At 56.3% G+C, this 13,520-nt stretch overlaps 1 protein-coding gene across 2 annotated transcripts; it reads right to left on the minus strand.

Annotated features, from left to right (window-relative positions):
• Positions 1-1,197: 1,197 nt before the first annotated feature.
• Positions 1,198-9,092, minus strand: CDKN1A (cyclin dependent kinase inhibitor 1A). 2 transcript variants are annotated; one of them, XM_075555189.1, is made up of 4 exons: positions 8,947-9,030; positions 5,014-5,244; positions 3,956-4,393; positions 1,198-2,958 (listed from the first exon to the last, which is right to left on the minus strand). In XM_075555189.1, the coding sequence occupies exons 3-4, from the start codon at positions 4,386-4,388 to the stop codon at positions 2,909-2,911; spliced, it is 483 nt and encodes a 160-aa protein (XP_075411304.1). In that variant the 5' UTR covers positions 4,389-4,393; positions 5,014-5,244; positions 8,947-9,030; the 3' UTR covers positions 1,198-2,908. The 2 variants fall into 2 exon arrangements, with proteins under 2 accessions (XP_075411304.1, XP_075411303.1); XM_075555188.1 differs by lacking the exon at positions 5,014-5,244 and having other exon boundaries at positions 8,947-9,092.
• Between the last annotated feature and the right edge of the window lie 4,428 nt (positions 9,093-13,520).

The raw sequence follows: 13,520 nt of genomic DNA on the forward strand, positions 1-13,520 counted from the left end.
TGGTCCACCTCCCAGTATGGTGAGCAGTGCCTGCAGGCCCAACAACTTCATCCGGGAAGGAAACATAAGCATTCAGGAAGGAGCCTGGTGCCCCCCCGCCCCCTCCCATGCCCACCTCTTGCTGGGAGGACACCACCTGGGCTCTAGGCCATGCTTTCCTCTCTCTCTCACCGCCCTGGTGACAGCAGTATGCTGTGTTGTCTGTGTATGCAAGCCATCGCCATCGCCCTTTCCAACTCCCTGCCAATAAACGATGTTGCGGGGAGCGGGGGAAGGAGCACGGTGACGGGCTAACTGTCTGTAGGAGCCACTGTTCTTCTCCCGTGAGACCTGAGGAACTAGATGGTGCCTGGCCGCCACTCCTGAATGATCAGGAACACAATGGATGGATTTTTCTCAAAGTGGGGGGAACGTAGAACAGAACTTCCAACTCTTAAGAGTACAGGCTTACTGGACCTATTGAAGTGGGAGGGGCCTCTGAGACTATAACCCCGATTGCTCTTCCCACCTTGACTTGAAATGATCCCCTGAAGCTAACTGTAAAGTAACAGTTCAGCCCACAGAGAGCTTGTGACCTTTGAGTACTGCCTAATTTCAAACAAACAAACACCCAAGTCCAATGGGTCAACAGCTCTTTTATGAAAAGGTTATGGGGAGATTACATAAATGGAAGTAAAACCACTAGAGCCCATTGCTGACACAATGCCAAGAATGCCCTGATCGAGCAGTGTAACCAGGGTCCCCTGGTCTAGAGATTGCACAAGGGAACGGGTTTTGCCGTGTACATTGTCACCAAAATGAAAATGAACAAGGGGGAAACTATATAGGCAAACCCACCCCCCACCCAACACACACGCCTAATTCACAATTTGAAAATATAATAATTTCCAGAAAGAGAGTCTAGAGCTGGCATTAAGTTACCAGAAAATTCTAATGCTCATTTTTTCGCCCCTGGAAACATCAGGCGGAAACTAACCGAAGCATGACCGGGGCCATCTTTGCAGTGTTGCGATAGTTTTTGCTTTGTTGCTTTGAATTTTGCTTCGTGGTCAATTCGCCAAGCTTTCTGCATTTTTTTAATCTAAGTGTACATCGTTTCAAAACTTATTTTTTAACAGTATTAAAACCACCCCACAGTCCCATCAACTCCGTGTTCGTATCTGGGAAATGGTGTACAGAGAGCAATGACGTCACAAATGAAGGCTACGAGGACTATTTATTGAGCACCTGCCACTTAGCCAGCATTCTGGGAGAGGCCGAAGGGCACAGCGCAGCAACGCGCTCCCTGCCCTCAAGAGGTGTACAGTCTGAGGTGGAGAGCCACATGTGGGCAGCTGGGGGGAAACAGTCTGGGCCAGGGAAGTCTAGGAGCTGGAAGGTGGTTGGGGTTCAGACCCACGAAGTGCTTTGGTGTTTCCAGAACTCAACTACAGAAGATTTTTCCCGGTAAGCAAGGTTCAGTACAAGCTTACTCAGTCTGAAGAGGCTTCAATTCTGCGGGAAGTGCTATGGGGTAGGAGAGAGACGGAGACCGCCGTGTCTAGAAGCAGAGTCGGTGAAACTGTCCACTACAGATGAGTGGATAAGTCTGTGCCCCCCTGGCTTCCTGGAGACCCTGACACAGCTCAGCTGTCAAAGTGGGGAAAGAACACTCGAGCCCTATTTCCACATCACTCCGGTGAGGATGCCTGCCGTCTGTCCACAGCTCTCACTGGCTCTGCACCCGCCAGCGTCTCCTTGTTCAGCTGCTATTCAAAGTGCAATGAAATGGGGAAAGGGTGGGACAGATGGGGGTGGTTCTCAGGTGGGTTCTAGGACCCTGGTGTTACACACTCCCTCCCGGAAACTTCTCTCCTGTGCCCCCACACGCATACCCTTAACAAAGCCCCCCCCACCACTTTCAGGAGGCCCGTCCAACTAGCTAGGGTGAAAAGGTTTATGCAACCTTTTCTAGGGTCCCCCCTCCCTCAGAGCTGAAAGAAGAGGAGGTGGTCGCTGCTTGAGCTGCCTGAGGTAGAACTGGGGATCCCTGATTCTAAGATGACCCTTCCCCACTAGTTCATTGAGTTGGGGGAGGGATGTCAGGCCCCCTGGACTTGCCACCAGGGCTGAGCAGGTACTAGAGGGAGTGAACACAAAGAGGGGAGCAGAGGGAGACTTGCAAGTCCAGATGGAAGAGAATGGGGGCTCCCAGGAGGGTTTAGCAGGGTTGGGGATCAAACATTGGGGCGAGCTCCCTGTAGATGGCACAGGGGTCTGGACAGGGCCCCTACAGGACCCTGCGCTCCCAGGAGAGAGGCGGGTGCCATTACAAGTTTACCCCTCCCAGGCCTGGAGGAGGTGAGGGGACCCTGACATTTCTGGTGATGCCCCACTCTGCCAGGCATCTTCAAAGTGCTATCTGTTTACTTCTCAAATGATAAGGGATTCCAGTCTGAGAATCCGGGGGGCAGGGGGGTTAGAAGGGGCAAAGTTCACCCAGCCCGTGTCACAGGCAGCAGCAGAAGGGGGGCAGGTCCCTCCTAGAGCGCCACCCAGCAGGTGAAGAGAAGGAGGCAGGAAGCAGCTGACCCAAAGTTGGCTCTGCTCCTGGCCTCCCACAGAAAATACATGGAAAGTCTAGGATGAGGGGATTTTAAATAAGGGTTCATATAATAAAAAACACCCAGCTCTCTGATGGCCCACTATTTGGCTGCTGCCTTTCTCTCTCTCTCTCTCTCTCTCTTTCAGTAATTCTAATGGCAGAGGCTGGAGGGGTGGTGTGGGGAGCAGGGTATATACATAAGGAGGAGTTTAAATTAAAACACAAATAATAATTAAGACACACAAACTGAAGGGTGAATCAGAGGGCATGGGAGGGGCTGTAGGGAGCAGTGGTCCCTGGGGCGCTGGTTCTCCAGTGGGCGGATTACGGCTTCCTCTTGCAGTAAACCAGCCGGCGTTTGGAGTGATAGAAATCTGTGGAGAGACACCAGAGGTCAGCATGGCCAGGCAGAGGGGTTGCCCAACAGAACCACTCCACCACGGCCTTCACTTCCCAGAGATGGTTGGCAAGCTGGACCCACATCCACAATTCTGCTCGAGGTCAAGCACCAAGACTCTGAAACGGGGTTCCTGAAACGGGACCCCCATGCAATCGAACACACAGCCCCTCGGTCACCAGGTGGCTGCTGTGGCATGCCATTGAGTGGGTCCCGAGTCCTGGGGCCCAACAGGACAGAGGATGACTACCCAGGGGCACTTCCCAGGCTGTCCTCATGACAGGATCAGGATGCCAGGCTTTTTCTCCTGCTCCGACAGAGTGACTGGTGGGCTTGAACTGCTGACCTCGGGGTTCCCAGCGGAGTGCTTGATCACTGAGCACCAGGGCTCCTTAGAGAACCCTGCTGGCCCGTTGGGCCACCAATCACCAAGGTCAGCCAGTGGAAACCACCCACGCTCCCAGGGGACAGGCGAGGCCTTGCTGCTCCCAGAGAGTTGCAGGCCTTTTTCCCAGGGTACCTCCTGGTGGACTCAAGCTGTCAACCTCTTGCTTAGCATGTAAGAAGTTCCCCCAAAATGCCAGCTAAAAGAACCCTGGTGGCATGGTGGTTACACATTAGGCTGCTAACTGCAAGGTCAGCAGTTGGAAACCAGCCACTCCAAGGGAGGAAGATGGGTTTTCTAGTCCCGTAGAGAGTTCTAGACTCAGAAACTCACAGGGGCAGCCCTACCCTGTCCAGCAGAGTCACTATGAGTTGGCATCAACTCGATGGCAGTGAAGTTTGTTTGTTGGCAGGGGTGGGGGGCGTTGGCAGCTGGTCATAGCTGCTGCAGGTTAGGCATGTGGCCTCAGACAAATCATTTCCCCTCTCCTATCCGGGTCCCCCTAATAAGCTAGCTGGGCCAAACAGATTGTTTCTCAGTATCGCTGGTACACCATCCCAGGAGCCCCCATCCCTGCACCCATCCTCACCTGTCATGCTGGTCTGTCCTCGTTTCCGGCCCTGCGGTGCGCTAGACCCAGCTGGGGACACTTCAGGGTGCTCAGGGGAATGAGACACAAGGGTGCAGGACAGTGACAGGTCTACGTGGTCTCCCTGGCTTGTCCCCTGAAGCAAGACAGTGGAGGGGCAGGGCCGCTTGCCCCCTCCCAGGTCATCACGGCCCCCCCAAGGGCCGGAAGGGCGGTAGAATTTCGGCAGGCCAAGGCCATGCACTCGCTCCCAAACATAGTTGCCCTCCAGCGGGGTCTCGGTGACAAAGTCGAAGTTCCAGCGAGCACAGGCCTCTTTCAGGCAGCTGGCCATCAGCGCGTCACAGTCACGGCGCACCTGCTCATCGTCCACGGGGCCGAAGAGGCGGCGGCACACCTTGCTGCTACACGGAATCTGGCGGGCGTCGGACATGACACCTGGATGGAGACACAAGCACCAACCCCGGTTACGCCCAGAAACGAGTGGGTGAGGATGAGTTGCAATTGACTCAAGGGCAGGAGGTTACCTGGTCAGGCTTTTCGGTATGACTTCAGGTGAGGCCTAGCTCGGAGCCTCTCCTGCCAACCTCCCTCCTCCCCAAGAACCTCACATGAGAAACTGTCTCTGGTTCCCCACCACTTCCCTCCCACGGGATCTGAGCCCATTAAAAGGCACTGGGTGGACCCTGGGTCCAGCCAGCCTGGCTCCTTCCAAGGTCACTGGGGGAGTGAGTGGGCAGCTGAAGGGCAGACTGATGTCAACAAAGATGGCTTTATCGCACTAGCAGGGACCAGAGTCCTGTTTACCATCTGGTGTTATCAGCTAAAGCCAATTTGTTTTCCAACCTGAGGTGTCCCGAGCAGGTGTGAATGCCCCAAATATGTGTGAATTACCAGAGTCCAGCCATTTCCCAACCCAGCCAAGAGGTCAGCTCCTAACTGAACGGACTAGCAGCTTTGCCCACAGTGGACATTAGCTGGCCTGTGCCAGGTAACCCTGCTCTGCCACTTGAAAGTGCCCTGGCATCGAGGGCCAGAAAGATCTAATTCTGGCTCACCTGGTTACTTCCTAAAATTTTGCATGGCACTTCATATCTCTGGGCCTCATCTTCCCCGTCTGTAAACTGGGGCTGCGTGGTAGTCCGAAGAACAGGGCATGGAGATCCACTAAGGCAGCTGGGCAGTGGGTCCTTACAGGCAAAGGCTCTGGACGGAGCCAGACTGGCTAGGGTCGGCCCTGCTGGGTGACCCTAGAGAAGTGGTTTAGCCTCTCTAGGCGCTCGTGAAAACTGTAAAAGGGAGGCAGTGACAGTGAATGTCTCGGAGGGTGAGTGTGGGGATTAACTGAGTCAACAGAGATAATGTGCTTAGAGTTAACACCAAGCTGAGCGCTTGGGGAGCTGGAAGCATGATTATCTCTCAGCCTTCAGTTTTGGCTCAGTCTTCTCCTGCCTCCACCCCATCATTGCCTGGACCACACCCCACCTCAACCCCCAACTATCAACTCCGTCAGAGCGCAGCTGACAGGTGCTGTGGGCTCAGGGCCTTTCCCAAGGCGGCCATCAGCCGGGTGGATGGCCTGGGGCTGGGGAGGAGTTGGGTGGGGCGGGGCAGGGCCCTGATTTCTCCCGGGCTGAGCCACATCCTGCCAGGCACATCAGGTGACCTAAGTCTAGACACCTCGAAGTCCTTGCTTAACGCAGCCTGCACCCACGAAACCATTTTTTTTTAACAGGAAGAGAAAATCGAAGATGGCCAGCCTTCCCAGCTAACTCTCCTCCCACTTCAGGTAAGAGAAAACTGGGTGTGAAGTTGCCGGGGCTGCACTGGCTTCATTTGACCCACGAGGACGCCAAGGCTCAGAGAAGCTAAGTAACTTGCCCAGCGTCACACAGCAGCCGCACGTCCTCAGAGAGAACTAGGTTTTTCTGGGAAAAAGTCCCGACTTGCAGGCTCTGAGAATGGGAGCTGCTGAGCATTTTCCTGGGGTAGCCAGCCCAGACGTGGCCCCACCTGCCTGCCCCCCTACAATGTCATCCCGGCTGCTTTCCAAGCTCAGAGAGATGAAGAGCTTGCCAAGAAAACACACCACTAACGAAGGCAAGGGACATGACCTCATCGAGGGGGTCACACGATGCAGTGTGCAGAGCCCTCGGATAACCCTTGCCCACTCTCTTCAAGGGAAGAGGGAAAGCAAAAAATGGAAACTCACTGCCAGCGAGTCCATTCCGATTCATTGCAACCCTACAGAACAGGGCAGAACTGCCTGGTGGGTTTCCGTGACTCTTGTGGAGCGCTTCCGCTCCCTCCTCAGGGCAGGAGTTGGGATTTATTTTTATGGGGGGGGTGGTCTAAGTAAGTGCCCAATGTCAATCCTCGTAGCACATGGGTATGCATTTGCTCCGTGCCACAGAAGAAACCAGGGCTCAGAGAGGTGAGTAACATGGCCAACGGCCCACAGCACACAATCCATTGGAATCCAGGCCCGTCTGCCCTGGATTCTGTGCTCTCTGCTCCAATTGTCCACTTTCTTACCCAGATACCCCAACAGAATGATGTGGGGGGGGGTGTCCCAAAATTGACACTAATGCTCTTCCTCCCTCTCGCTGCCCTTGAACTGCCCCTGTGGGTGTCAAGGCTTCCTACTCCCACAAAGGGCCACCATCGCAAAAAACTCCTCACGCTTCCCCATGGCGATTCAAATTGATGGGGATCCAAGCAAATGAATTGGATTTGGGGACCCAGCTCCCCAAAGGACTCTGAGGGCCTTTGATTAGAAGGCTGGCATTCCTGGGCTTGAAGCCACTGAAGATGGATCCTACAGAATGACTCTCCGGAACCTCTCCTTCCCCCCTGAAAATCTGTTCTCACCCCCTCTATCCTTACTTCCAGCTCAGAAAAAAGAGACTCTACCAACCATCGTTTCCCAGGCAAGCATACGAGCCGCTTCCCTTGTCGGATCTGCTGCCTAAGATCAAACCCTAACGAACGACGGCGCTCCGGCAAATAGCAGGGGCTCAGGAAACACCGTAGGCACTGGCTGGTGTTCTTAGGGAAGCGGCGACGCGAGGAGAGGGACGTTGAATGCGCGCGCGGTGGTGGCGGGAAGAAGCGGATTCCGGTGACTTGCTATTCCGGCCAGGGCCGGGAGAGGGCGCGGACGCCCAAGAGATCACGCGCGGGGCGCGGGGCGCGGCGCGCGGGGCCCCGGCCGGCGGGAGGGACCAGTGGCGATGAGTCAGTTTCCTGCCCCCAGCTCGGCTCGCGCTCCCGCCGCGCGTCACTGGGGAAGGGAAGGAGGAGACTGTGACTGCGAGGGTGGGTCCGCGGGCCGCGAACACGTCACGCTGAGCAGGCCCGCTTCCGAATCCCCCGCCGCTGTTGGGAAACCGCGCGTTCCCGCGCCGTCTCTGGCTCCGTCTGGCTCTCCCTCTCACGCGCGAGCCGCGCGCGCGCACACGCACGCACGCACACACACACTCACCGCCCGCTCGCCGAGATCTGGCCCCTCCACCTATCTCCACGCCCAAAGCACGAAATGAGTCAGATCCATGGAAAATAAAAATAGACAGGAACAACGAAAACAAAACCGCTCCAAAGTCCTCCCTGAAACGCGACGTGGAGGGCAGGTGGGGAGCTTCCCAGGCACCCCGAAGTGTCAAACTCGATACCACGGTTCTATGCCCATTCTAGAGGGGCGTCAAGCGTCCACCAGGCGCCCAGGGCCGCTCCCCAAGTGACTGGTGGTGCCCGCGGTCCGAGGTCCGCGCTGGGTGGCTACACCGGGCGCCGACTCGCCCTTTTACACCCCTCAACCCTTGGCGAGGGAGTTTAGGGCTGGGGCTGGGGTTCCCCGAGGTCCTAGAAGCGGCTGACGGGTCGGGGATAGGGTCCGCAAGCTCGGAAACCCCACCCCGCAAAGATGCGTCCCCTCCCGCCTCCCACACGGGTGGATGTGGGCTGCGCGCCTCGGCTCGGCTCGCTCCGGCCCTGGAGACCCCAGGACCAGGCTGGGCAGACGGGGCTCTCCTGGGTGCCGTGGGCCACGGGTGATGGGACGCGCCCCTGCGCTGCTCAGACTTAGGGCGAGCCCGCCCGGCACGGGACCGGGGCTCCGGGTTTCCGAGGGCGCGCCGCGGGGCGGGGGCCGGACACCAAGTCCTGGACCTCTCGGTGCCCCGGCTTCCCTGGGAACACGGTGTACCAGCCAAGTAGGCCACTGAGCTGATGGGGGAGTGTGACCGCGGAGGGGCGGGGGCACTTCTGGGGCGCCACCGCCTCCCGGCCCGGCGGGGTTCTGATCTCACCCGGCCCCCTCCCGGGGTCGCCTTGTCGCCATGAGTCACCTCTTCGCTTGCTGTTATGGGACGGGGCATGCCCTGGCACGTTCCAGAGGGCAGGGGGACACAGCCCGCGCTGACCTCCGCGCCAACCGGTGGCGTTGGGGATCTGGACCTCAGGGGTCTTAGGTGGTACCAATTGGATCGAAAGAACGAGAGCCACCCGGGGACTGAAACCCCTCGAACCTGCCGGCGTTCCCGGGGCGTCCCCCCATGCCCCGCCACCGCGGGCGCCTCCGCCCCACTCGGCGAGCAAGTGGCGTCCCGGGTCCAGGGCACTCCCCACTGCGGCCAGCTCCGAGGGCGGCCCCACCCACGCTGTGCCTAGCCGGAGCGAACTTTGGAGGGGAGGCGTGCGGAGCAAGCGACCCCCTACTCCAGCCCCGGCAGCCTCGGATCCCCAAACAGCCCAGACCCCGAGGCGCGCCTACCCACCGGTGCGCCCACAGCCCAGCACAGGGATCCACGCCCGCCATTCACCTGCCGCAGAAACCATGGTGAGCACCGCGCGCGCGGGGGCACACACACACACACACACACACACGCAATCCAGGGCGCGCGCACACGCGCGCGCACACACGCACACACACGACACACTGAGCTGGACGTTTCCAGTCCGGGGTCAGCACTCTCCTGCCACTGCTCTCTCACCTTGTCCGAGTGTCTACGCGTCTGTCTGTAAGGATCCGCTCCTGGCTTCGGATCACTGAGGGACCGGCTCTGGCACACGCTCGCACTGGAGCTGGCTCGGCTGTGCGCAGCCTTGATATAGCCGCGCTCCGACACGCCTCGCGCGCAGCCCGGCCCAGCGCGCGCCCCGGCCCGCCCTCCCTCCGCCCCCGGGGGGCCGGGGCGGGGTTTCGGCGACCGGGACAGCGGCACGCAGGCAGGGCTCTCCGAATGCGGCGAACTGCAGAGGGCGCTTCCTTTGCGCGCCTGGCTGTGCGCGCACTACCCTCTCCTCCACTAATGGAGTCCGAAATCCGGCCTTTTCCAGTTGGAGAGTGAGTGGGCGCTCCGCCGGAGGGGGACACCGTTAGTATGGGGCCCCTGCCTCACGCCCCCTTTTTAGCCCACCGCCGCCCGATTTTAGGCAAGGACTTACCCCACCGAGGAGCGACGTTAATTAATAACCACCCAATACATAACAAATCATAAAAACAAGTTGCCTCGTCTGGTCATTCCCAGAAAAGCTCCACTAGCCCACCACTAGTCCCGCGGAGCGCTCCCTAGGCCATCACTCAGTCAAGCTCTTGGGGGCAACCAGAAAGCCTAGCAGCATCTCTGAGGCCCCAACAGAATTCAATCCTCTACTTCAAGATGAGAAAACAAGCCTAGCGAACCGGGGTGATACAAAGTTGTGGCTTGTCAACTGCCCCCGAGAAATCAGGAGCTGGGGACACGTTTCAGACAGGCCCAACATGGTCTCTGGGGCATGGAGGGGTGGGGGTGGGGTGTAACTGGAACCAATTTCTCCACTGCTTTCTCTCCCAGCTTCTCACCCCAGAAGAAGCCCCTGTGACTGGCTGCAGCTGAGGGGATGGGACGGTTAAGTTTGCTCTTTTAAGAACTTTCTACAGTGTGTGGAATCAAAGGCGCCACAGAAGCTCCCAAAAATGAGATAGGAAGCTCCTGGAGCACAGGAGAGTTTATGTTAACGGGAGGAAAACCTAGAAGAGAAACTGGAGAAAGAGATCACTCCCTGGAAATCCATAAGCAACGTCCCTGAAATGTGCATGCAGAGGTGTTTGAAGTGGCATCTATTTCTCTATGAAGATTCTCAACTACAACAAAACCTTTTAAGTGTGTGGGGGGGGGGTGGTCTGAGCGAGATTTGGCCAGTGAGTTATCGCCTGGCTATTCCTAAGCACCCTTAAATTTACTGTGGGGGAAATTGAGGCTCAGAGATCCTAAGTGGCCCAACTCAAGTGCCATGGAGAATAAATAACTGTAGCAGAATCGGAACTCGGGCCTTCAAGGTCCCACCATGGCTCTGCCTGCTATCTGCTCAGTTTAGGTGATGCGAGAGTGGTCGTGGGGGGACTTGCCAGGGCTCCTCATTTCCAAGATGAGCAAAGTGACGCTGATGAAGGGCAATTCTGAAAGTTGCCTACCAGGGGTGCTACTGACAGCTGCAGAATTGGGTGGGGCGTTCAGCTGTTCCCTCTCACCCTCACACCTTAGCCCCCTTTAGCCCCCATCTTTGTTTCTTCCCTTCACTGGAAGCATTTGCCCTTTCTGCTATCAAAATCATTACAAACCGTGAAGGTCATCATTAATGTTACTGACTGGTACGTGCCAAAAGACAAATTTTGTTACTTATATATTTACCACACACACACACACACACACACAGTGGGCAGGGGGATGGGGGATACCACCATAGACTCAATTCCTACATTATATATATATATATAATATATATATATAATATATATATATATATATATATAGTAGAGAACAAAGAGTAAATCTGAGCAGAAATCCATTTTAAAACATAGAATTCAGGCTCTTGGAAACAGCTGTATTGACTGAGGAGTCTGGAAATTCCTGCCTGGACATGCCCAGTCTTCTCCCTCTCTAAGGCAGATGGACTCAGAGAACAGGCTTCCTCCTCTTCTGGTGAGATGGGAGCCCCAGACAAGTGAGAGAGCACAGACCCAGACCCCCACCTCTGCCAGACCCTTGAATGAATCAGGTCAAAATTGTAGCTGGGCTTCAGAGGATCCCAGGGAAGGCAGATCCCAGGATTCCCTTCCCCTAGTGCTGTCCCCCACTTCTCCTGCCCCAGCACCCAAGACCTGGCTTGTCAAGAGTCCAGCAGAGGACAACCACACACTCCAGCTGCCTCGGATCCCCCAGCTTTCAGGCATTTCAAATAGACTCAACATTGTCTGTCTGTTTACTTTGGATTTTTTTTCCCCCCTTAATGAAGGCTTGTCTTGAATTATTTAGAGTTTTGTGGTCCTGAGCTTCACAATGAAATAATTCTTTTTGTTGTTGTTATTGGGAAGTGATTTTTAAAAATAACTTCTAGCTCCCCGCTACCCACCCCCATCATGGAATTCTGCGAATATTTAGTAAGCATCTACTAAGCATCCAGGACTGTTGAGCAATTTTATTTTATTTTTCAAGGTTTGCAGTGTGTAGCCAGAGAGAGTTGCTGTGTTGAAGAGGGCAGAGGAGGAACTCCTCACAGGTCACAAGAGCGGGCACTCACCTTGCACATACACTTGTGCACACCAACACCTGTGCCAGACACCAAGCCAATCCCCCAAACCTACTGCAAGCCAGGTTTTCCATTTAAAGAAACTCGGGTTTTCCATTTGAAGAAACTCAGTGAAGAACTTTCACTTCCGGAGTCCAAGTTCTCCCTGGAGCCTCTGCAGGTCCTCTATCGCCTGCAGCCCCCTCCCCACCACAAAGTGGGCAGCTGAGGGCAACGCAGTCCCCAGCTCCTGCTACACCATGCATGACTGGCGCTGAGGGCCAGAGGACTGAATGGGACCACAGTCTGCTGCCCAGGCCTATTCCCAGGAAGCCAAGGCATAAGGATGGAGGAAGGACCCACCCCACCCTACCCCAGCTGTCGCCACTAGGGGGGTGGAAAAGTGGGAAGCCCAGGCTTAAGGAAGGAAAGTGTAAGCAGGGCCCCTTGGTGGCTGCAGGAGGGGAGGGGCCCCTTGGTGGCTGCAGGAGGGGAGGGGGAGGGGCCCGCCCACCCCCTGGGAATAGAGAGAGGAAGTGCTGGGGATAAAGTCACCATTTCTCAGAAGAGGTCCGGGAAGTCCCAGACAGGGACAGCAGCTTTCGGAAGAACGCACCTCCACACAGAAGGGAGACCACAGAGAAGAGGCCCCACAGACAGCACATTCGTGAGCAGAAAAACTCAGCCCTGCTTTCAGAAAGAGTGAGGATGAGATTGGGCGCCTTCGCCCTCACCTGATGGGGGGGCTTTGCGCACCCAGCGCAAGGGTCTCACTAAGCTGTGAGGATCGTTGTTTTCGTTTCTCGCGTGGGTGGCACCTCGGTGCTTGGCTTCACACGAGAAAGAATTCCCGCCGAAGGCTGGTTTGTGATCCAAGCGGGTTTTTATGAAGGATGGAAGAAGTTTCAGGCTTTACAGTCTCGGGGAGTTCACGCTATTTCAGGGAAGCGCGTAAGCAGCGCTGGGCCCACCACTGAACTCGAGCGACTTCGTGGGACTCTGAGCCCACACGTGGTGACCAGAGACCGAGGCAGGACCTGCGGGGGCAGGAGGAAAGAAGGCATCCCACTGCCAAGGTATATATTAAACCTCTGGTAGGGGAGGCGTGGTCTAAGGTATTGATTGACCCCATTGGCTGAATCGAGCCTGCCTGGCTAGGGAAGGGTTGTGGGGTGCTGAATTGGAGCATGCCCAGTTAAAGTCTTCATGGGTGGCTAAGGCTTGCCTGATTTTTCTTCTCAACCTCCTGTAGGGGCCTTGTGCAGGCATGGGCAGGGACAGCTCCCTCTCTGCCCATTCTGCTCCCTCACAGTAGTAGTATGGACAGAGGTCCCCGAAGAGCAGAGGAATGAGTTTCTCTGGCCGCCCTACCCTGCCTTCACGCCTCTCCCTGCTCGGTCACTGCCTCCTGATCTTTTCATGATCCAACCCTCATGGGCCCTTGGGGCTGAGGCCTCCAGGGTTTGGTTCCCAGAAAGAACTCTAGGGATGAAGCCTCTCTCTATGCCTCACTGGCCTGCGTAACCTGTGCATCCGGCACATCTTCCGAGCTGGGAACCTAGAGGGATGGGTCCATGGTTTATCCATCTTTGTACCTTCTGGGCCCAGCGGCTGGGGCCTGGGGCTCAGTGAATATTTATGCAAGGGGCCATTTGGGGCCTGCCCTCTGAGGTTCAGCTTCAGCGTCCCTGCCTCTGGGCCCTTTCTTTTCTAGTCATCCAGCTGCTCATTCATTCATTTAGAAATAGTAACAAGTAACACCCGCTGTACCCGCCTCGGGATCAGCTGCCGATTGCGCAAGGGTGATCCGCGGAGCTTTGCCGTTCAGCCAGAGAACTGGGAACGTACAAATCACTGACACCTTTCAGCGTGTTCCTCTCCCGTCTCTCTGTTCTTCACTCCAGGGTAAATAATATCCTAGGTGTTTTATTTAACTTCCCTCTGGCTCAAGTCTCCTTCCATCAGCCATTTTTCTCTGTGCTTGCCCACCTTTCCCGGCCCCACTCCTTGCAGTAAG

The sequence above is a fragment of the Tenrec ecaudatus genome, chromosome 7, assembly GCF_050624435.1.
Source record: "Tenrec ecaudatus isolate mTenEca1 chromosome 7, mTenEca1.hap1, whole genome shotgun sequence".
Classification (NCBI taxonomy): Eukaryota; Metazoa; Chordata; class Mammalia; order Afrosoricida; family Tenrecidae; genus Tenrec; species Tenrec ecaudatus.

Excerpts from the sequence above, each read along its gene's own strand:
- CDKN1A (XM_075555188.1), bottom strand. The coding sequence starts at position 4,388 with ATGTCCGACGCCCGCCAGATTCCGTGTAGCAGCAAGGTGTGCCGCCGC. Across the intron at positions 2,959-3,955 it reads AGGACAGACCAGCATGACAG|ATTTCTATCACTCCAAACGC; the intron begins GTGAGGATGGGT and ends GTCTCTCCACAG.